This window comes from Peromyscus eremicus, chromosome 3 (genome assembly GCF_949786415.1).
Source record: "Peromyscus eremicus chromosome 3, PerEre_H2_v1, whole genome shotgun sequence".
Classification (NCBI taxonomy): Eukaryota; Metazoa; Chordata; class Mammalia; order Rodentia; family Cricetidae; genus Peromyscus; species Peromyscus eremicus.
This window is the reverse complement of record NC_081418.1, coordinates 135,994,582-136,017,227: the sequence shown is the minus strand read 5'-3', so window position 1 is coordinate 136,017,227 and position 22,646 is coordinate 135,994,582. Positions and strand designations below refer to the sequence as shown.

Genomic DNA, 22,646 nt, shown 5'->3' with positions numbered 1-22,646 from the left:
CAGATCGGTGACTAAGACACATGGCTTGCCAGTGACTTTCAGGATCCACTTGTTTCAGTCTCCCAGTTCTGGAATTACAAGCACATGCTGCCATGCCTGGTTTTTTACATGGGTGCTAGGGATTTGAACTTGGCTTCCCCTGGTTACATAGCAAGTGCTTTTATTGGCTAAGCCCTCTCCCAGACCCATTAGTCAACTCCTATAGAACTTGAAGAAGCTACTGAGAGCATCTGCTTTATAACCATATTCTTCTGTTTGTAGATTGTTGTGGTTTGAGTTTGAAATGTCCCTCACAGGCTCCTGTGGTTGAACACTCAGCCCTCAGCTGCTAGAGGTCTTTTGAAAGACTGCAGAACCTTTGGGATGGGAAACATGGCTGGTGGAGGCAAGTAGCTGGGGACTGGCCTTTGAGGATTACAGCCCTGCTACCGCTTCTGGCTCAGGCTGTATCCTGATTAGGATATGAGAAACCTCACCACACACACCTATCCATGCCATCCACCATGCCTTCCCCACCAGGATGGACAGAAACCGGAAGCCAGAGTAAGCCTTTTCTCCCCTAAATTAACCATCAGATATTTTTGCTACTTCAAGATGTCACTGAATCTAATACAATTTGGATCTTTAATATGACTAAGCCTCAACTCCTTAGACACTCAAGTTTTTCCATTTTTGCTAATATATAATTTATTCTTTGAAGCTGAGAATTAAGCTGAAGAATAAAGTTCGAAACAAAGGTCAACAAGGTTCTTTGTCTAGTAAAAGTAATATAAATAAATAAAATGGGAGAATTAAGGTTCCCTACACTGTTAGGGCTGTTTTGAGGTTAAATGTACATATGTTCTCCATTTGTGATGGTCCATCTGGTGATATTTAATCTTCACAATTGGTAAAAGCCATACTCAGAAGCAATTGTACTTTAGATTTCGACCTTTTCCTGGGCTAAGGATTTACAGTCAGCAAGGCCATGCGCCCCTGAGAAGGGAGAGAGAAGGGTCACCCGCCTTTTCATTGCAGTAAGTTTCTATTTTCCCCAAAGTAGGCCGTTTGCCTTGACCTGCAGGAGGCTTCTCTTTCCCTGTTTCCCCACTAAGAAAATGGGGCTTGGGATCAACCTACCTCAACCAGCATTTGTTTCTGAATCTGTGCCCTGAGACTGAGGACCCTATTGCAGCTGTTTCTCTACCCCTGATCCAAGACAGTGGATCCTATTGGAAGCTGTTTCCATACTTGTAGACCCAATCCCAGCACCAGAAAGTGCACATTGATGCCTTGGGACTAACAGAGGAGAGGAAGGACATCACCAGTAGGAACCTAGAAAAATCCAGACCTTGTTAGAATCAGCAGCTGCTGGCTCCCGGGCTCCATCTCTACCCAAGGAATCTTGGGTAGCCAACAAACTTCTCTTTCACTTTTTCTTAGTTATTTTCCTGTCTTTTAATTCTTTAATTGGAGGGGCCAAAAAACCATCAGGCAGCTATTATCAGAAGATGCTGGGCAGTGGCCTTGAGCCACAGCTTCCAGTCAGCCACATAATCATGAGGGACGCCAACCAACACTGCATGGCATGCTATGTTTGATGTCCCTTAGGTTGAGTACATTAAATTCCTTTTAAACTCATGGTATTTTCAACATGTAATGAGTTTATTGAGCTATGGGCCCATCATAAATTGAGAACATCTGTTCTGCTATAAGGAAAATGCTTACAACTGCAGTACAGGGTAGGCTCTGCGGTGGGTGGCTGTGCACACATGCACATAGACATGCATACACATTAACTCCTTTGCCCACTCAAATTTCTAAACTTCTTCAGCAGCTCCATAAGGAAAGTCAAGGAAATGACCAATTGGAAAGTGTGAAAACAGTGTGGGGAGCTGTTGGGTAACAACATCTGTCCTTGAATTCAATCACTCCTTCTCAGGAAGCTCCTGAAACTTACAAGATTCACAAAGCCTTCCTCAAGGTTATACACACATACACTAACAATTGCTGGGAAGAGAACAGAAGAGACGGCCTGTGTGCTATGCAGGGAGCTCTAGGGATATAGCTTTCATGAGTCATTATCCATGCTAGGATGGCCTTTATGGTCATGGAACTGCCATTGGGCGACTCGTGATCTTGTACATAATCCCTCACAAATATCTTGTAAATAGATTAAATAAGCTTACTGGTTCATGAAACTAAACTTGGGTGGAGTAAATCCTTTGGTTTGTGCCTGTGCTGTATATGGTATAAATGAAAGTTTGTTTGTGTCTCAAGAAGTATAGAAGACAGGCATGGTGATACATGCCTATATACTTCAGAGGCTAAAGAGGAGAACTGTGAGCTGGAAGCCAACATGTGCTATACAGTGAGTTCATGTCCAGCCCAGGCTACACAGTGAGACCCTGACTTAAAGAACCCAAACCAAAAGTACAGCCACCAGCACCACCAACAAAAGGCTATATGGGGCAGAGTGTGCACAGTACTTACTAGTGCCTGGAATGGGGTGTGGAAGGCAGCACTCAGTGAGACTTGGGTCTTTTCTCCTCTCCTTTTGTCCTATCTGAGCCCTGCCTCATCTAAGATCATTGGAGCAGTGACACTCAGGTGTGAGCCACAGTGACATTTGTTCAAACAACTTGTAAACATAGTCCCTTTCTTAAGTATTGGAGACACTGATTCAACTAGGTTAAGCTGTGTTTCTTGTGCCAATAATGAGGCCAGCCTTGAAACCTGGAGAGGTGCAATGGAGATGGGTGGAGGACTTACAAAGCTCTGCACACTAGCATTCTGCACATGGTTGTGAACAGAAGAGAAAGAAAGAGAGGAGGAACAGAGCTGAAGTCAGAGACATCTCATAAAGCCAGTGGAGTCCATCATGATCAGTCTAGGACCATCAGACAGCTATTATCAGAAGATGCTGGGCAGTGGCCTTGAGCCACAGCTTCCAGTCAGCCACATAATCATGAGGGAAGCTGACCAACACTGCCTGCCTCTCCGTCTTGCCTCTGATCAGCAGATTTCCCAAAACTGGCCTACAGGCAGGCCCCCTTCTAGGCCAAGCCAGACTGTGCTTATGCTGATGTCAAGATTTACAGCGATCAAGAACACTAGACATCTTTACCATGAAATGTATGGGTGCAGAAGTGTCCTTACCTAAAAGACCGTTCCGTCCTTACTGCAGAAAGAAGCAAGCCTGGAGCTGACCAACTGGACTTCCCTTTGTCTCCAAGCCTCTTACCATGCTCAGGACATGTGTTTACGTGTGTGACAAGAGTCCTGATGTCCTGGACAGTTCTTATTTGCTTCTTCCCCTAGGATCCAGACCCTTTCCCATAGCTATCACCCATTGTCCCTCTAGGAAAGAATACATCACTGAAGATTAAGACAGACTTTCCTCCCTTCTCACTGGAACCCCATTGCTGGTATCTGGAGAACCTGGATATACATGTGGTCCAATGAGTCTTGAATAGCCAAATGCACTCTCAGACAAGGCTTCCAAGCTCCAGCCACTTCTCTACATACTCCTAGATTCAGCTCAGCCATCGCTTCACCAGGGATGTGATATCTCCAGAGTATGCCTTTTTTTTTTTCTCACACAAGCCATTATCATTACTAGCATGGCAGCTGGAGAGGCAACTACAGCTTTTATCTACCACTTCTGAGTTGATCGCTTTCAAGGCATTTAACAAAATTTGTCTTTTGTTATAAATATTATGGTAAGCGTGGTCTTCAAATACGCCCGATTGGTCTTCCATCACACAGCCTATAGGAAATTCTCAGGAACTTGTTAGGGTTGTTTGCACCAGCTGTTTGCACCTGGCAAGCAAGGCACACAGTCACAACTTCCCCAACTATCAGGAGATCTGGGGCAGGAAGCCAGATGGGGCAGTAAACCCAGCGTAATAATGGCTGGGCAAGCCCCTAAGCTTGGCACACTTGTCATTCCGTTAAAGTGGCACTATCGACAGCTCTGTGTCCCCACAGGGTCTGGGAGAAGCCTCGAAGCCACACCTCTGCCTGTGCGTATACTACATACCTACACTGTGTGAGCAGCTCTGTTAGTGTGCGTTCTTTGCCATTAAGGAAACCTGAAGTCTTGACTTTCTTGTTGCATCTGTCCATCTTTATCCTTTCGGGACAACTTTAAGTTTTCCGTATCTACCTCCGTACTTACTGGAAGTCGTTTTAGGTAAACAGAGTTGAGACCGTGGATACATACAAGCACCCAGCAGTCTCTGCTGTGGCTGGCAGAATGCTTAGCCTGGAGGTGAGCTGCGAACATTTTATTTGTGAATGATGGCTGCAGGAGGGAATGCATTTCACTGACCGTGGCATCTGTAGAGGTGTGCTAAGGTCACCGTGAGCAGGCACACCGTAAAAGAGCCAAGAGCCACTGCCCTCAAGGGCCTTGCAGCCTGCGTGGAGCAAGTAGAACAGAGCTGTCCTAATAGAAGGGTTTTTTATGCTAATCAATAGTACTGTTGGGGGTGGGGTGGGGGGAGGCTGTCACTATGACGTAATACCCGGCAGATGCAATTTAAAATGACAGAAGAATTTATTTTGGCTTCTAGTTTTGGAGCTTTCAGTTGGATCTTAGAACGGCGTCTCACATCACGGCAGCCATGTAGCAAAAAGAAGGCCGATGTTAGCTGCCTTTCTGTTTTCCACTTCTTCATTCTACCCATGCCCCTGTCTATGGAATAGTGCTGCTCATACCAAGGATGGATCTTCCTCCTTATTTAGTTCTCTCTGGAAACATTCCCACAGACATACCTTGCAGTATGCTTTATTATTTGGACAGGCACTTCTTAACCCAGTCAAGTGACAATCAAGATCGACAGTTACTCAATTGTACATGTATTTTAATTTTTTCATCTTTGAACTTATTTGAGCTAGTGAGCTGTGTGCTGATGATGCTGAGTGATGATGACACTTTTACTATCAGTCTGGGTCCTTGAGTAACTGCATGGAGCAAAGAGCCATCTCTAACTACATTAAATATGCAACGTGAGCAAGAATACATAAAAGATGTTAAACAACTGGAATGTAAAAATGAATGTGTTGCCTCAGCATAGCTCAGCCTAATTCAACCTCATTCAGATAGAGGCAATGAGGTATATGATCAGCATATAAGGAACTTTCTCTTTACTCTTATTGCCAGTTGTAGTTATGTTTTTTTCTGTTGCATCTTTCCATCACTCCCCCCTAGGCCCTTGTTGGAAATTGCTCCATTCTCATTCACGTCCCAGTTACAGCATGATCAGCTGGATAGGAGAGTTCCTGACCACCTAGGTCCAAAGTGTATGGCCTCAAATCGCTCTGTACCACAATATGTATTTCTTACATTCCAGGCAGTGTTGACCTAGAAATCGAAGTGGAATGACACATTGATACAACTTCATCTAGCAAATTTCCCTGCTACTCAGTAGTCTAGGATAGGAGGGAGAGGAAGCTAAGTCCAGGACTCAAATGCTTTGTCTGCTGGAACCCTGAATTCAGTGTTCTCCACTGCACAGCCATACCTCTCTGAGCCTCCTGGAAACATCCAGTCTAAGATAGTCCAGAACAACAACCGGGCCAAGATCTAAGTGAACTCATTCCTGAGTGGAGACTCAGCACACCATTGCATGTGGATAGTGCCAAACTTAGACCAAAACAAGTCTGTGTCTTCATGGTAGAATCTGAGTCTGAACCTTAATAAAGTGAAAACACACTTCCCTGTTGGTCATACAGTGCGTAGGAACATTATATGGGCTAAAAGGAATTTGTGTGTGTGTGTGTGTGTGTGTGTGTGTGTGTGTGTGTTTAAGAATAAATTAAGGGTATTGCTATCTTTTATGGGACACTGGGCAGTGGCTTAGCAAACTGGAGGAAGCTGAGATTTCTGGGTAAGGAAGAGTTAGAAACAACAGGTACAGGTTCACAATATGGAAATGTGGGTATGTACAATCTTTGTGTGTGTGAGGTGCTAATGATTGAATCTAGGATCTCGTGCATGCTGGGCAAGTGATCTTCCACTGAGCCACAGCCCCAGCTCTGTGGTTCATTTTGTTCATGACCTTAAACAACAGTTTGTGTCCAGCCTTGCACATGAGAAGTGTCCACTAAATATTTATTAATAAGTCTTTATAAACTATAATTATTGCCACTTTCTCTTCTGTCTTGTATAAAAAAAAATATCCATAGAACCAGGAAGAAATTTCTACACCATCATTGGCTTCCTGTTTCCCTTATCTTTACTTCTGTCACACACACACACTCACTAATCTTTACAGGAGCAACTGCCTCCTGCCTGTGTTCCTTGGCATCCTAGCACCCCACGATCCTTCCTGAGGAAGTTTGCAAATGTAAACTTCCATCATGGCACCCTTCAAAAACTCCACTATGGTACTGGGTTGGGATCAGCAGGGGATAGGGCCATTCCTTTCCACTTCTGCTGTTTCTTCCATGTGGAGGATCGTGGTCAACTGTAAGACCTTACCTTGGCCCCACAGTTCTCTTCTCAGTTAAGAGAAGGGGAGTCACTTGTTTTGTGGAGCAGTCTGGAAGATGCTCCTGACATTCCTCACCTGCCTGCTGCCCTGCCCTTCTGGTGGGAGCAAAGTGCCTGTGGTGAGGGTGTTCTGTGCCCCTCCTGGTCCCAACCCTTACAGAGCTCTTCAGTGCACTATGACCTGCCATCAAAAGTGCCAATCTGTGAGCAGCTCACTAGTAGGGAACTTTCATGGCTCCCTTACTGAGTTACCTTTGGCAGGGGGCAATTTTCAGTTTTAAAGCTCACACGCTGACTGTTGTCCACCTCTGCCTTGATCTTACTTCTCATCTGGCTCAGTAATCAGGACTGAAGGGCCATACTGTTTACCGAAGCCCATATGAAAGCAACACATTCCATTGACTATGAAAGAAAGCAGAGTCCTCAGCCTGAATAAGGTCCTCTACCAAAAGAAAAAGGAAGGTGTCAATCAGCTCCCTAGACTCAGTTCCCCATTCCACTGTGCCCTGGTCTGAGCCTTAGTACAGTCAGCAAACTACGGTTCTCTGGTCTCCCATAAATGTGTCATGCCTTCTGTGCCCTGTATACCCAGCTTGGGTCTTTCTACTCTGCTGGCATTTACACTCACTGAAATTCTGGCAAGCCGTCCAAGTGGTCCGCAAGCCGCTTCTCACTGCCCTTCTGATCTGCCTTCCTTGGCATTTCCTCATTTTGTTTCTTTGCCAAGAACTTGCCCTCTGCTTGTCATTCCCCTTCACACCTGCCTGCTGGGCACCAGTTACTCTCCCACGACATGCCTACCTCCAAGGCTCCCTGAGTACCCTGGAGAGTGGGGTGCTTCCCCTAACTGTTCCACAGAGCATGGTACAGCACATTACCAAAGACACCGAGTTAGAAGTACCCTCTGCTTTTTCTCAAGAAACCCATGAAGGAAGGCAATACCACATAGTTAGATGCTCCCAGGGAACAGAGTTATCACTCTCATTCCAAGGGTAAGATCCTAGACCAGCAGGGACAAAAAAGGTGGGTGCCACTGTGTGAACCTCTGTGCTACTGGGAGGCACCTACAGAGAAGCCTCCAGAATCTCAAGGTCTCACAGGAATGCTGTCTGATTTGACTGTCACCATAACCAGGCAGTAGATGGGGCATCATGCCATTGACTCAACTTCCCTAGGAGGTTAGTAAGAGCCTGGACTGCCCAGTTCCTAGAATAAAGAAGGAAACCCCCAATTCAAAGAAGGGATGCATCCAGGCCACCCAGATTAAGCAAAACATGGAAGGGTCTCTGTGATGGCCCTCCCCCATCTAATGAGCAGGAATGTCAGAATGTGTCTCAGGCAACAGCAGGTCCCAGCTCAAATGACACGTCTGAGTGTGGAGGCCATGACATTTTCCTCACTGGCTTGAAGCTTGGGAAGTCTGATAGGCCTCTTTGAAGTCTGCTTAGAGCCTGGGGAATGTGAGGGTTTGAGAGGCCAGATAAGACCCTCTCGGGTTCAAGTATCAAGATGCTTTTTTCACTTTATACATGCTGCTGGGAAAATGAGCGGGGCTCGAGTTCTGTAATTTCTCACAGAAAATGTTGAATCTGTCTTGCTTCTATATTGGGTTAAAAAAAATAGATCTCATAGATTAAACAAAAAGGGGAGTGATTCTCTGTCAAACAAGGCAGTCGATACAGGCCCTTGGTCTTCTGACATGCACAGCACAGGAAGGATTCTTGCTAAATGGAAGCCTTTTGGCAGGCCCTGTAAAAACACAGCCATCACACTTCATTCTTTCAACTCAAATGGACAAATTCCTGTTCCATCCCATCTGTCATTTTGGGTCACTCCTATCAAATGCCTTGCACACACTGAACCGACCACATTCCAGATGACCCAAGACAAAGAGGATCTGTGACACAGTACCAATTTTGGTGAGCCACTTGGCCACAGCACCGTAGATCTCATCCAAGATGAGGATGACCACAAGGTTGATGATGACTGCTGTCGCAGTCACTGTCGCCCGGACATTGGAGCGTGTGGCCTTGCTGAGGGACAAAGCAGCTGCAGTTGTGATCCGATACACAATGACCCCAAAGACAATGGAGAATGTCAGGGCAATCTGTGCAGAGAAGACAGGAGAAGGAGGCAGTTACTAAGCAGGAAAACACATCAGCAGTCAACTATTGAGCCCCTAGCGTTTGTTCAAATCAGCTGCTAGCAGCCTCTAGTTGCCGAGTGAGCAGCAAAGGACCAGAAAAGACACTGAACTCTGATGTAGCATTCCAATTGTTGATGCATTTTCAAGGCAGAGTATCCTCACTTTTTATCAGATCCCAATAGTCTAAAACACACACAACACAAATAAAGATGAGAATTCTGAACACTGTGGAGTGTAAAACACATCCTGATTTCCTTCATTCTAGAACTTTCTACCTACTACAGAGAGAAGATGAACTCCTTTTATACCATTGTAACAGGTGTGGGATTATTACGTGCTAAATGAAGACAGCTGCTGTGGGAACACAGCATGGGGATCTGCTTGGACAGGGAATAGCTGTGGAGGAAGTAAACTTCTAGTTGGACCATCCACTAAGGGAAATGGGGAGCCACTGAAGATGTTTGAGCTGAGAAGGGATGGGTTACAGCTTGACAGAGGAGGAAAGGCACAGAAAAGAAAAAAGATTAATACGAGTGGTGTTGGCACAGGATGAGGTGAATAAAAACACTGAGTTCTCTTCTAGGCACCTTGGAATGGAAGTCACAGATTCTAATTTGGTGTACAAATAAATCTCTTGTTCCTTTGTCTTCCTGCCCTCAATCTCCAAGGTCCACATTACCTCCTCTAGAACATAAGAACAAGGGATTCATCTAGACCTACAGTACCAACCTTCCCGTGTCTCCACCCTGTCCCTCACCATCCCAGCCAAGGAAGGACAGTTCCCGGAAGCATTAGGATACCATGAGCAAGAGTTCCCAATCAAGGTTCAGCAAGGGGTGGAGGGAGGGAGGCCTCTGTCAGGAACAGGTCCCATTCTGCTCTGCTTCAGTCAAGGGACATCATATTTTACCCTTGCTGCCAATGATACCATTCATTCAGGTACTGGTTGGTCTCAGGGGCAGAAGAAATGGGGCACTGGCTGTTTAGAATGTGGGGTGAGAAGAGAGCAGGTGGACGGTTCCCCAGGAATACAGAAGAATGCTGGAGGAGACATTCTGGAGGGGAGGGGAATAGATGAGAGGGGCATGGGGGGAGAGTGGAGGGCTGGGAAGAGGTCTGAACTGCATGTTACAGGCAGTGTGAATGATACTCTGGTGAGCTTGGAATGAGTTACAGATGTGTCAACATACAGACCCATGCAGACCTCTGGGGTGCCAGCATGCTGAAGCCTGGGGTGCTAGTGAGAGACTGGGCTGCCTAGCCTGGTATACTTTATAAATGTTAGCATTTGTCCTGTGGGCCATGGTGTAAGAAAGGCAGTGGGGGAGGTCTTTTATGGTCAAGTGAGAGAGAGTGTTTCAATGTGTGCAAGTGTGTGTGTGTGTGTGTGTGTGTGTGTGTGTGTGTGTGTTTGCAAGGATAACAGGAAGGAAAACACTCCACAGGAAGCCTCTCTTTGGATGGGGATGCAGCAGCAACACCACCCTGCAGGACAAGGGGGGAGGGACAACTCTGTTAAGTGGGAAACCTGTACATGACATCACACTGCTCCAACAATGTAGATGATTCACTTCCTGGTCCTCAGGGGCTGTCACTGACTGACCTTGAGAGCCTAGAAAATGTGGTGTGAGATTCTCTTCCTCCCCCCACTTCAGATCACTTCTACAGTGATGACTGGTGGTGGGAGTGCTGATGAGGTGGCAAAGGCTGGGCACGGAGGAGTAACCCAGAGTGTGTGTGTGCACACTTGCGCGCATGCATGCATTTGGTTTGGTGTTGGGAGAAGACTAGGAGAAAATGCCAAGAATATCCATTGCTTTAGGGTCATTGGGGAGGGAGATGGAGAAGGGATCCTCTCCTGTACTTCTCTGAGTCTGAAAAGAATGAGTGTGGTGTAATCTAGGACACTAGAGGCTCCATCAACTGGGAGCTTGATTGAGATGTAGTCTCTCGGCACAACTCTTGACCCTGGCTTACAATCCATATAGTGAAAGGAGTCCTAGCCAAAGCCAGAGACACCATTCTTCTCACTTGCTCTCCCCTCCCCTCCAGCATCACCTCCAACACCATTCCTAGCCTCCACTTACTCTTGGTAAACTTCTATTTCTCTGGTCTTGATTTTTTTACCCCACGGTAGAAACCAAGTTCTGAACCTCCCCATTGGGATTTCCCAGAACATCTCTAGGTCCACAGAGCTCCCAGGTTGCTCAGGCTTAGAGAACGCCAACCTGCCCCCATGACCGACTGTTGTGTAGACAAAGAAACAGGTGTGGAAACAAGAAGTCATTTGCTCTTGGCCACCGGGTCTATATTATCCCCCATGACTCCTGGATCACAGTGGGGATGAAAGAATTATAGCATTTAGGGTTCACCTATCTACCTACAACCTTCAGTTTTATGCATAAAGAAACTTAGGCCAAAGTAGCAGCAATCTGATTGTCCCAAGGTTTGAAGGGTACAAGGCAGAGCTAAGGTGTTCATGGATAATGGTGACATCATCAGCGTCATCTCCCCAGTGTATCGTCTCCATGCCACTGTTCAAAATACCTCTTCACTTGAGCTAATCCTCATAACTACCATGCCTTCTGTCAATGAGATTTCATGATGAGCCATGACTGGACCCTGCCGTGTGGAACTGAGCCAACATTCCCATCTTGACACCAGATCTCAGGTCTCTTGTCATGGACTCCAATATCATTTCTACCATTTGGGGTTGAATTGTTGCTTTTAAAGGTATTCAATAATATTTCTGATGACCTCTAAGCCACTGCACTGGGACACATCATGTTTTGGGTCTGTCTCCCACAAATAGGGTAAAGGAGGTTGGTCATGTGCCACATTCTATGGATAATATGATTCCATAACAGTGTTCCATAAGTGAAACCAGCTTGCTAAAGACTGCAGATTTTCACCACAAATGACTCATCTACACTACACGAGGACACATTATCCAAGCCCTTATGGGTTTTGTATTTTGGTCCTTATAATTTTACCTTTGTGGTATAGAAAAATATTGCAAAATGTTATGCTGTGAATATGAAATGCACCCCACAGGCTCACGTGTTTGAACACTTGGAAGGTTGTGAAACATTAGGAAGGTAGAGCCTTGCAGGGGGAAGAAAATCCCTGGAGGTGGACTTTGAAGAATGCTAGCCCGGCCCTACTTCCTGTGCTCTGTCTGTTTCCTGGCTGCAAATACAATGTGACCAGCCACCATACAGTCCTGCCGTCATGGACTGTATCCCTTCTTAAACTGTAAGGGGGAAGAACAGGCAAAAACAAACAAAAAGCATTACCTTTGTCCTAGTTAAATTTCATTGTCTACTTAGTACAGCCTGCAGTCATCCGAGAAGAAAGCCTTGACTGAGGATTCCCTAGATCAGACTGACCTATGGATATATCTTCGAGGGATTGTTTGGGTTATTAATTAATGTAGGATGACCAAGCCCACTGTGGGAGGTACCATCCCTAGGCAAGTGGTTCTGGAATGGTATAAGAAAGCTAGCTTAGCATGCGTTGAAGTGGGCAAAACAGCATCCTTTCTCCATAGTTTTTCCTCCAAGTTCCTGCTTGAGTTTTTTCCCTGACTGTCATCAACAATGGGATGTGACCTGGAAATGTGAGCTAAAGAAATGGTTTCCTGCCTGAGTTGCTTCTGACCAGTGATTGATCCCAGTGACAGAGAGGAAACTGGAGCACTCTTCCCCCCTTGAAGTTGCTTGCTTGTCAGACGCTTGGCCAGAGACATGAGGAAAATATTTAATATACAGGGTAAGCCTGGACACAGAGTGTGAGATTATGAAAGAGCTAGGAAGGAGAGATTGCCTGGTCCCCATATTCCGGGACTTGCATTCTGAACTGATGTTGCGAAAACCATTGTACACATGTAACAAGGATGAACTGGGGAGCAGCTGGTCTGAGCCCCAGGTCCTGAGCTTCTGGGATGCTCTTATGGAGAGCAGGGGAGAGGACAAGAAAACTCTGCAGATGTCTGGAGAGTTTGCTAGGGGGAAAGCTTAGGAAAAGAATATGGAGGAGGAAGAACTTTCTAGAAAGCAAGGAGGATTGCTCAAGGCAGAAGCAGCCTCGGCTGATCCAGTGGGACAAGGCTCAGCCTGGGGCACAGAATGAGACAGTAGCTCCAGTAAACAAACAGCTTTGTCACTGTGTCACAGCTGCCTCTGCCATCCATCTGTAATTTGTTTACTGCTCAGTCCTAGCAGCTGTCTAAAGGCTAGGTGTCAGGGAGACAGCCTGAGAAAAATACAAACAAGGTAACTAACTATAAACGACTTCCCCTGCGAAGCTGATCTTGTAATAAAGCAATAAATAGGTAAAATACATAGTATCTCAAACTGCCAATCCTCCAGCCTCAGCTCCTGGAGTAGTAGGACGTACAAGCATGCATTGCCATGCTTGGCAACTTTTCTCAGTTCTACATGGCATGACCAAATTCTTTCTGGCCCACTCTGGGGACACTTTTTGAATGACCGCAGCAGCTTCTTGCTTGACTCTCCCTCTCCCTGACACTTGCCTTCTTTACCAGCATTTCTCTACTCTACACCCAGATTCTCCTCTGAACTGCACAGGGGATCATGTGACTCCTCTGCAAACCCTTCTCTAGGGAGTTTCCAAGCAGGGTGACCCATTCCTTGCTCTACCCCTGGCTCCCTATGGCCTCACTGTCTGTATCTCAGCCACAGCCACGCCCCTCTGTTCTTGTTTGCTGCCCTTCTCACTGGGCATCTTACCCGGAGCCATATCCTGGGATCCTTTTCCTCACTCTTCCCCCTGACTCCAAAATATCAGCATGGATAGTCTTTCTCCTACTACAGATCCTTACTAAAATCTTGATGAGACTTCCTTACTTGTATTCTTTAATAGATGCATTTGTGATTTTAAATTTTGTTATATTTGGAACATACAGAACATTCTCTCTCTCTCTCTCTCTCTCTCTCTCTCTCTCTCTCTCTCTCTTTCTGTGTGTGTGTGTGTGTGTGTGTGTGTGTGTGTGTGTGAGAGAGAGAGAGAGAGAGAGAGAGAGAGAGAGAGAGAGAGAGAGAGAGAGAGAGAGAGAGAGAATGAATTGTAAAAGCAAACTCCAGTGTATCCTGCCTGCCTCACATTAAACACAAGATCTCTTGTCTCCTATCCAGGCTTTTCTTTCAGTCCTAACAGGTTGCTGAGCTGGGTGACAGTTATTTCTTTACCTTTACTATTCTGTTACTTAAGAATGCATCATTAGGCATACCATCTAGGCTTGTCTCTTTTCAAACATTGCCTGATAACAATCAAACCGTATATATTTTTTGTCCTTTTTTTTTCTACCCATGCTGCTCTGTATCATGATTAGCTTGTTCATTTTCATGGCTATGTGGTCTCACTGTGTAAACAGATCCGGTTTATGTATCCATTCTCATGGGGATAGGCCTATGGACGGCTAGCCATTTGGGGCTATTATGAACAGTGCTTCACAGATTTTCCCCTGTGTGTACTTTGCTGTGTGTGCACATAAGGTTTTCTATGGCATGCACCTAGGCATGGAATTTCGGGGCTCTAGGCTATAAGTCTTGCTTTTACTAAGTAATGCCAGAATGTTTCTAAAGGCATCTTTAAATAATTTCTCAAATGAACTCCCACCAGCATTGTACAAGTTTCTTTTGATCTAGATCTTTCCCAACACTTGTTATTGACAGACTTCTTAATGACAAGATGTCTGTTGAGTGCATATGGTGTTTCACCATGGTTTAAATTAGAATTTCCATGAACACTAATATAGAGTTACTGGCCACTGGAGTTCCTCTTGTGTGAAGTGCCTATGGAGGTGGCTGCTTTTTGAGTTTTTATTGAGTTATCTAGTTTCTTGAGTTTGTACTTTTTTATGTATTTTGAGACCAGCTTTTGGTGAACTACAGTTTGAATGAATTTAACCGACTCTGAGTTTGTCATAGTCCTTATTTTGACCCCTCCTGCTTCCCGTAAGACCACTCCAGCCAAGGCCTTGCAGAGGCGGGAAAATGTCCTTAAAGTGAGAGCAGCCTCAGTGCACAAATGTCTGCTCCACTCTTCCTCCGCCTCCTCTAGATTTTAGCCCAGCGCTGGTACCATCCGGGCAGCCTTTGAAGGCTTTGGCAAGACTAGAAAAACATACTGATCCAGAAATTTCCACTAAATTCAGCAAAATCCATGTTACAAGATCCTAACCCACCACTACTAAAGGTAGAAATTGACTGTATTATTTATTTACTTCCCATATGTACAATGTTTTAAGATATCTTTATTTTCAGTCCAGGCTGGTCTTGAACTCAAAACCCTCCTGTCTCACCCTCCCAAGTACCAGGGTTACAGGTGTGCACTGCCGCTCTCACCTTGTCCATAAACTCTCTTTTCTTCTTCTTATTTTCTTTCATTATCTGCTTTGTCTAGTCCCTAAGAATAATATCAAGTACACAATTACATTCATTAAGCACCTCTTGAGTGATGAGTGAACTTTCCAACAGTGACGTGCACCTGATGGGAGTCTCTGAAGCACTAAATTGACTCAACTTTCTGTCGTCACACTTTAACAGACTGCAGCTCACTGGACCCTTAAACAGCCTCTCCATGCCTTGGGCTTGTCTGGAAGTGAGAGGAAAACAAATCTAGACTGCTAAGCTTTGACAACTCTGCACTTCGCCTGCAGAACAAGGTCTTGGGTCTGATGATGTCTAAGCTAAGAACATTTATGTTTTGGACAAGGTCTCACTACATAGCCCAGGCTGGCTTCAAATTTGAAATCCCTCTGCCTCTACCTCGGGAATGCTGCCATTGTAGGAATGTGACACCAGGCCTGGCACATTTTAAGTTTCTGAGACTACATGTTTCCTGTCCCCCATTAGCTATGATGGCAACATTAATAAAAACCATGAGCTCAAGCAGGTCAGAATGAATTTTTGACAGTGGGCTCAGCAATGATGATGCTTCTTGCAGTTTTGAAAACTCAAAATAATTCCCATCTTTTCTGCACTGATATGTGGTTTGGTCCAGACACACTGAACTGCTGTGCCCACAGTCTTCCTCATGATGCCAAGCATCTTCCCTTGAAACTTGGTGCAAGGGAAACTCCCAGGAATCTACAAGGATGATGTTAGCTAAGGCTTCTAGCAATTTCGGATGTGTAGCCTGAACTGGCCATCTTCTGTGACTGGGCAAGACTTCCAGTGGAGGGAGTGGGACACTAGTACAGCCACATAAACTGTGACCCACAGTCTGTCCTGCCTATGGGATGCGCTGGGGTAAGGGTGGCACAGGGATTGTGGGAGTGGTCAGTCAATGACTGGTCCAGCCTGAGATTCCTGCCACAAGAGTGAGCCCACCCTGGATACCACCTGCAGTACCGGGACCTAGAGGATGGATGGCCAGAGACCTAGGATAGAACCAAACATGACTGGAGGGGGAAAAAGTCAATGTAATGATGCCTAATGATACTCTGCTATACTCATGATTGGTACCTAGCCCAATAGTCATCAGAGATGCTTCATCTAGCAATTTGTGGGAAAAGATGCAGAGACCCACAGTCAAACTTAGACCAAGCTCCAGGAATCCTGCTGAAGAGAGGGAGGAAGGATTGTAGGAGTCAGAGGGGTCAAAGATATCACAAGAAAACCCACCAAAACAACTAACCTGGACTCATAGGAGCTCATGGAGACTGAACCAACAACCAGGTAGCCTGCACGGGACTGACCTAGGCTCTCTGCATAGATGTGGCAATTGTGTAGTTTGATCCTCTTGTGGGACTCCTAACAGTGAGAACAGGGGCTGTCTCTGACTCTTTTACTGGCTTTTAGGACCCTATTCCTCATACTGGGTCACCTTGCCCTGACTTAATGCATGGGGAGGTGTTCAGTCTTACTGCAACTTAATGTACCATGTTAGGTTGATATCCATGGAAGGCCTACCGTTTTCTGAATAAAAACTGAGGAGAAGTGGATAGGGGAACAGAGGGGAGGTGAAGGAAGAGACTGTGAAGAGAGAAGGGAAGGGAAACTATGGTCCAGATGCAAAATTAATTAATTATATTAATTAATTAAACAAAAAAGAAAGCTACACAGGGCCTCCCATTGAAGACAGTCAGATGTTAGTGACCCAAGGAGGTCCTTTGATGACCTTTTCTGGGGTCTTCTAGCATAAATTGCTAATCTGACTCCACAATGAATCAATCTCACGCTCTTCCCTTGGCTTTTCTCAACACTGCCAACATCATTAAGTCTCAAAATAAATAAACAAATTAATAACAAAAAAAGCTCTCACAATCACAGGAAAATAAAAGAAAAATAAATGAAGCATCCACAGAGATGGGAGACCAGCCGGCTCTTGCTGTGGGATGTATGGCAAATGTGTTGCTGATTAATCAATAAAACACTGATTGGCCCTTGGCTAGGCAGGAAGTATAGGCGGGGCAAGGAGGAGAATAAAGCTGGGAAGTGGAAGGCTGAGTCAGAGAGACACTGCCAGCCGCCACCATGACAAGCTGCATGTGAAGATCCTGGTAAGCCACGAGCCATGTGGCAAGGGATAGGTTTATGGAAATGAATTAATTTGAACTGTAAGAACAGTTAGCAAGAAGCCTGCCACGGCCATACAGTTTGTAACCAATATAAGTCTCTGTGTTTACTTGGTCGGGTCTGAGTGGCTGTGGGACTGGCAGGTGAGAGAGATTTGCCCTGACTGTGGGCCAGGCAGGAAAACTCTAGCTACAGGCTCTCTTCTGTGGCTTCCAGACACTGTTAGCATTAGAGAGAGCCACTCTTGACCCAAAAGGGCCAGCACCATTATGCAGCCAGCTCCTCTGTATTAGTCCTTCAAGTTCTCGGTCTGGCCAAGAACACATCCCACTCTGAGGACATTGCAAATTTAGCCATATAGAGTCAGTGACATCAGTATTGGAAAGTTCTTGCTCCACCATCCAATACTGTGGCCTCACCTTTATCAGCCCCTTCGTACTCCACAGCATAAAAAAAAATTACCCACATCACACACACTCACAACAGGATCAACGTGCATACAGTCCCAGGCAGGTGGTCCCTCAAAGAAATTACCATGAACAAGATGGAGGCGAAGTTCATCAAGTATCCTGGGAAACGGTCTTTCCAGGTGAGTTTATCTTCATCATCCTGAGATGAAACAGGAGAGTAGAGACAATCAGAAGACACAAAGAACAGCTATTGACTTGCTCCTTTTCTTACATAAATTTGCCTGTCAACCATTTGCTGCTTTATGGATATTTCTGTAGTAGCTGATGTCTTCTTGCTCTCAATATTAACAATAGCCCTCTTAATTTTGATTGACAACACACATCTGAAGTCCCAGGTCTCAGGATGCTGAGGCAAGAGAATCATGACTTAGATGCCAGCTTGGGATACATGGAGAGGCCCTGTCTCATAGCCCCTGAACATGTTTAGAATCGAGACAGCAGTTCTGACAATCACAAAAGGCTGTGAAGACTGTCTGAAGCCATGTTTGTGAAGTGCAGAGAAAATGGCAAAGGACACTGTGTTAGCTGGCAGGGAGACACTCATCACTGTAAGCAAGGATCAAACTCAGCAAGGCAGGACCCCAGGCTCCTGCTCCCTCTCTTCTCCATGCTATTCTCTCAGAACCGACCTGACTTGGCTCTAGCAACAGTGCCATCTAGCCTCTGAAAGCTTGTACTGTAAGCTGAGCACCTTCTGGGCCAAAGCTTCTTTTCAGAATCCTTTGTGTACCCACGTCAGAGCCAGGCACAATGAAGAGACCAAAGAAAGTCCCTGTGTTACTGTCTTGGGGGGCGGGGGGTTCACACACTGGAGAAACAGACAACAGCCCTCCCACTCCCAAAGGGTGAAGAATCATCCATCAGCTTGGGAATGAGGGCTAACTAGGGAGTGAGCTGTGGGGACTGTAGGCAAAGGAAGGATCTACCTTGTGTGTCTGGAACAAGTGTAGGGTTGAGCTGACTCGATGGATGACACCGGAAATCACACTGTGATTGAGTTCTTAGCACTTTCACTTATGAATGATGTAAACATGTCTTATACTCAGGTTTTCATAACGACCAGAGAATCCGGTCTCAGACTCCGAGTCTACCCGGCTTTTCATCACACCAGAAGAACACACTAAATGCTAGATGGTGAGCATTCTAAAGGGACAGAAGCACAGAAACCTGTTTCCAATCAGACTGAATCAAACTTCATTCACATTCACCCAAGTGAAGTCAAAGAGTGGGATTTCTTGTTTCCCTCCACACTCTGGGTCCACTAGCACACTACTGCTTTCTGATCCTGAAAATATTCTCCTCTAAGACATTCATAAGGAAACCCGAAGATGGGCTAAGAACACAGCTCCAACGAGAAAAATGGATTCATGGAGGGGCTCTGCCTAAGGTCTTCCAAGCTACAGCTAAGATCTTGATGAACATGTCTGGGTCCAGGCCATTCATCAGACCCAGCCCAAGCACCGTTGATGAAGCAGGCTCTGGGTGGATGCTGAGGACACAGAGAGGAGAAAGCCCAGGGGGCCCAGAACTAGTGTAGAGACCTCCAGGACAAACAAGGAAGTAGACATAAGTCAGACCAGGAAGACGGTTTCCACCGTTTTGCATGAAAGGAGCATTGAGTAGACACTGTCAAGAGAAAAGCATTTGTTTATGACACAGATACTCTTGTGTTTGTTGGAAGATCACTCCTTTTATATTCATGGTGATGAGGTTTTGTTTGGAAGGCACACATCCCAGCATACACACAGTTCTCATGCCTTCAGACACTATCCAAACACAAGAAGCCTACAGAAAAACCAAGATTACACACTGTTCTCTGAAGTAGCTTACTAGTAAAGATAACAGTGAAAAAAAGTAGTTTATTTGTTTTGTGTTTTAGTTTTAGAGATGGGATATTCTTATGCAGCCCAGGTTGGCCTTGAATTCATAATCCTCCTGCCTCAGCCTCCTGACTGCCAGGATCTCAGACATGTACCACTTGCCTGGCATGAAGCAGTTTTTAATGACAGGAGTTTGGTCAACAAAGGAAGCCAACTAAAGCCTTCTATTCACTGGTCCATGTAAGATGTGAAGAGTCATTGTAAAAGGCTATTAACTTGAGTACCCTCTTCCCATAAGACACATCACCAGTGTGTGGAACAGCAGAAAGTAGAGTAGAATTCAGACCAGAACACGTCAATTCTGAATTTGGGGCTCTAAAATACTTATGTTAATGACTTTAGTGAATTCCCTGTAATTGTGTGTGAGTGTGTTTGTGTGTGTGTGTGTGCGTGCATGCACACACAGGCCAAGGAAGAACTTCTGGTGCTAGCCACCTTTCCATTGAGATAGAGTCTCTCACTGGCCTACAACTTGCCAGTCAAGGTTAAGCTGGCTATCCAGCAAGCCCCACAAATCTGCTTATCTCCCCTCTAGCATTGGTTGTTACTGTTGTTTTAATATGGGTTCAGGTCCCCATACTTGGAGAGCAAGCACTTTACAGACTGAGCCATCTCAGACATCCCCACAGCAGTTTCTCTACTGTGAAACAATCACACTCCTTACTTGTAAAACAATTATAGACACCACACTGAATTAGCATGCCTTTTAAATAAAGCCCATCTAAGGAGATGGCCAAGAGGACTGCGGGCACACAGGGAGAACTCTTAGACTCTCTGGCCTTTAATGATGATGCCAAAGCCAGTTTCCCTGAAGTAGCAGAGGTATTGTGTGGATCAAATGTGTGAACGCACGTGACAAAGCTTTAGAAACTGTAGGGCGCATACAACGGTGAGCTCTAATCAGCTCTGGTGACATCAAAAGCAGGTGATTATGGGGCACTTAGCTAATGTCACCATTGTTCAGACACCAGCCTAGCTGTCGTCTGCTCTTATTTCTTTGTCTCTACTGTCTATGTTTGTGTCCCTGGACTACTGCTCCCGTTTACAGATATCTGCTCAACGAATAGGACAATCACATCTACATCGGCCCTTACAGGTCCCCTTCTGGCAAACTGGGTATTTAGAAATGAAACCACTAAGAAAGCAGTAGGTGAGAATATTACTTTAATGATCCCCTGGGAGGAAAGGGACTTTGACAAAGTGGCAATTGTCCCTGAGAGGTTTCTGAATTAAGATAGTAAAATTCATAGTTAGTAGAATGCAGTTCTGCACATCTTCATGACTCTTTGCGTCATGTATCTACAATCACAATGCAGATCAAAATAGAAATGATTTTTATCACTGTCCAACATTCCCTTCCCCTGTCTTTGGTCTCTGTCCCCAGTCCCCAGAACTAGCAAAGCCTGTTTAATGTTTAATGTCCCTCTGGTTTTGAGTCTTCCCAAACGTCATTAGGTAGAACTGCACTGTGCAGCTCCTTTTGAGTTTGGAGTTTGACTCAGCGCAGCTCATCTGAGATTTATCCACACTGTTGCATAGCTCAGTAGTTTCCCCCTTCACTGAGGCATGGTCTATATTTCATCATATGGATGGATTTCAGTCCATTCACCCATTCACCACCCTGGGGGATGTTTGGGTTGTTTCTAGCCCATAATAATTAGGAATGAAGCCCTTCCAAAATTTGTATACCCATTTGGATACAAGTATAAATTTCCATGTCACTTGGGCAAGTATCAAAGTAATGGTCACATGGTAGGTCTATGTTTGACATTATAAGAAGCCACCAAACTGCTTTCTAAAGTGTACCTCTAGCATGTGATAGTTCCTTTCTTTAAATAAATTTCCTTTAGAATCGTTTTTTTATATAAAAAAAATCAAAGACAACATAGAGAATTCTAATATCCCTTACATTCAGTTTCTCATGTAAGTTCAGTACATTTCTCACAACTCATAAACCAGTAGCACACAACATTATGAACTAAAAGTTCACACTCCATTTATATTGTCATAGTTCAATGCATGCCTCTTGATCCAGAGTTACAGCCAAGGTACCCATTCTATTTGGTCACTCCCTCCCCTTAGGTCCTTTAGACTATTACAGCCTCTCAGACCTTGCTTGCTGTTGATGGCTTTGTCGGCTTTGAAATGTGCTGGTCAAATGCTTTGTAGAAGGACCCACAACTTGATCTTGATTTAAAGTTTGTCTGAGGTTATAAGTTTGAGGAAGAAAGACCAGAGGTCAAGGACCATTTTTTTTTTTTTTTTTTTTGGTTTTTGGTTTTTCGAGACAGGGTTTCTCTGTGTAGCTTTGCGCCTTTCCTGGAACTCACTTGGTAGCCCAGGCCGGCCTCGAACTCACAGAGATCTGCCTGGCTCTGCCTCCCGAGTGAAGGACCATTTTTATCACATCCTCTCAAGGGTAGAGACCATGATATGCCCTGTCACTAATGATGATAAGCCTGATTTCCTGGGGTGTGTTGAATTTCTCTATGAGAAGGTTTTCTTCCTCCCTATTCTATACTTTGCTCTTTAGAAGGAGGTGCCAACTTCCATCTTTGAAGGTATAGAGTTGTGTTTCCATCTTCAAGGGAGCACTATCTACAGGCACATATATGTTTTTAATATACACTTTTAAAGTACTGAATGTCCACAAAGGATGGCTATAGGAAGATATACTCAATCTTTCTCCAAACTCTAAAATAAATTAATAAAACAAAAAGAATGAAGATGATAAATGCCAAGCCATCAGTAGGCATCATGCTCAACTTAGACTTGGCTTTGGGCTTCAAAGGAATCAGGATATTGGCCTGTTCCCTTCTCTTCCTTCCAGGATGCCTACAAAGGACAGAGGCCCGACAGCAGCAACATCTGGACTCATCTGCTTCCTCACATGCAGGCTATGAACAATAGCATCTGGAATGGGGATAAAATGGTCTTGTTAGAATAACCATATACTGAGCCTGTGTTCCTACCAGTGTTGGGGACAGTATCCAAAAGAGGGGAAAGAATCCAATAAATTTAGAAATCCAACACCTGGCTTTCATCCCTGTGTCCACCTCTGGCTTAGCCAAGCAACTTTGGGTGTTGTTATTGTTCAGTTTCTCTAAACAATATTACAGCTTCCTCTAG

The 22,646-nt window shown here is 45.1% G+C and overlaps 1 protein-coding gene across 3 annotated transcripts in view; it reads right to left on the bottom strand.

Annotated features, from left to right (window-relative positions):
* The window catches only part of Ano2 (anoctamin 2), a 333,798-nt gene that overhangs the window by 64,567 nt on the left and 246,585 nt on the right, over window positions 1-22,646 (bottom strand). For all 3 annotated transcript variants that reach the window (XM_059258640.1, XM_059258638.1, XM_059258639.1), the window contains 2 exons: window positions 17,702-17,776; window positions 8,390-8,585 (listed from right to left, as the gene is read on the bottom strand). In XM_059258640.1, the coding sequence (XP_059114623.1) occupies window positions 8,390-8,585; window positions 17,702-17,776 (271 nt within the window). The remainder of the gene's footprint in view (window positions 1-8,389; window positions 8,586-17,701; window positions 17,777-22,646) is intronic.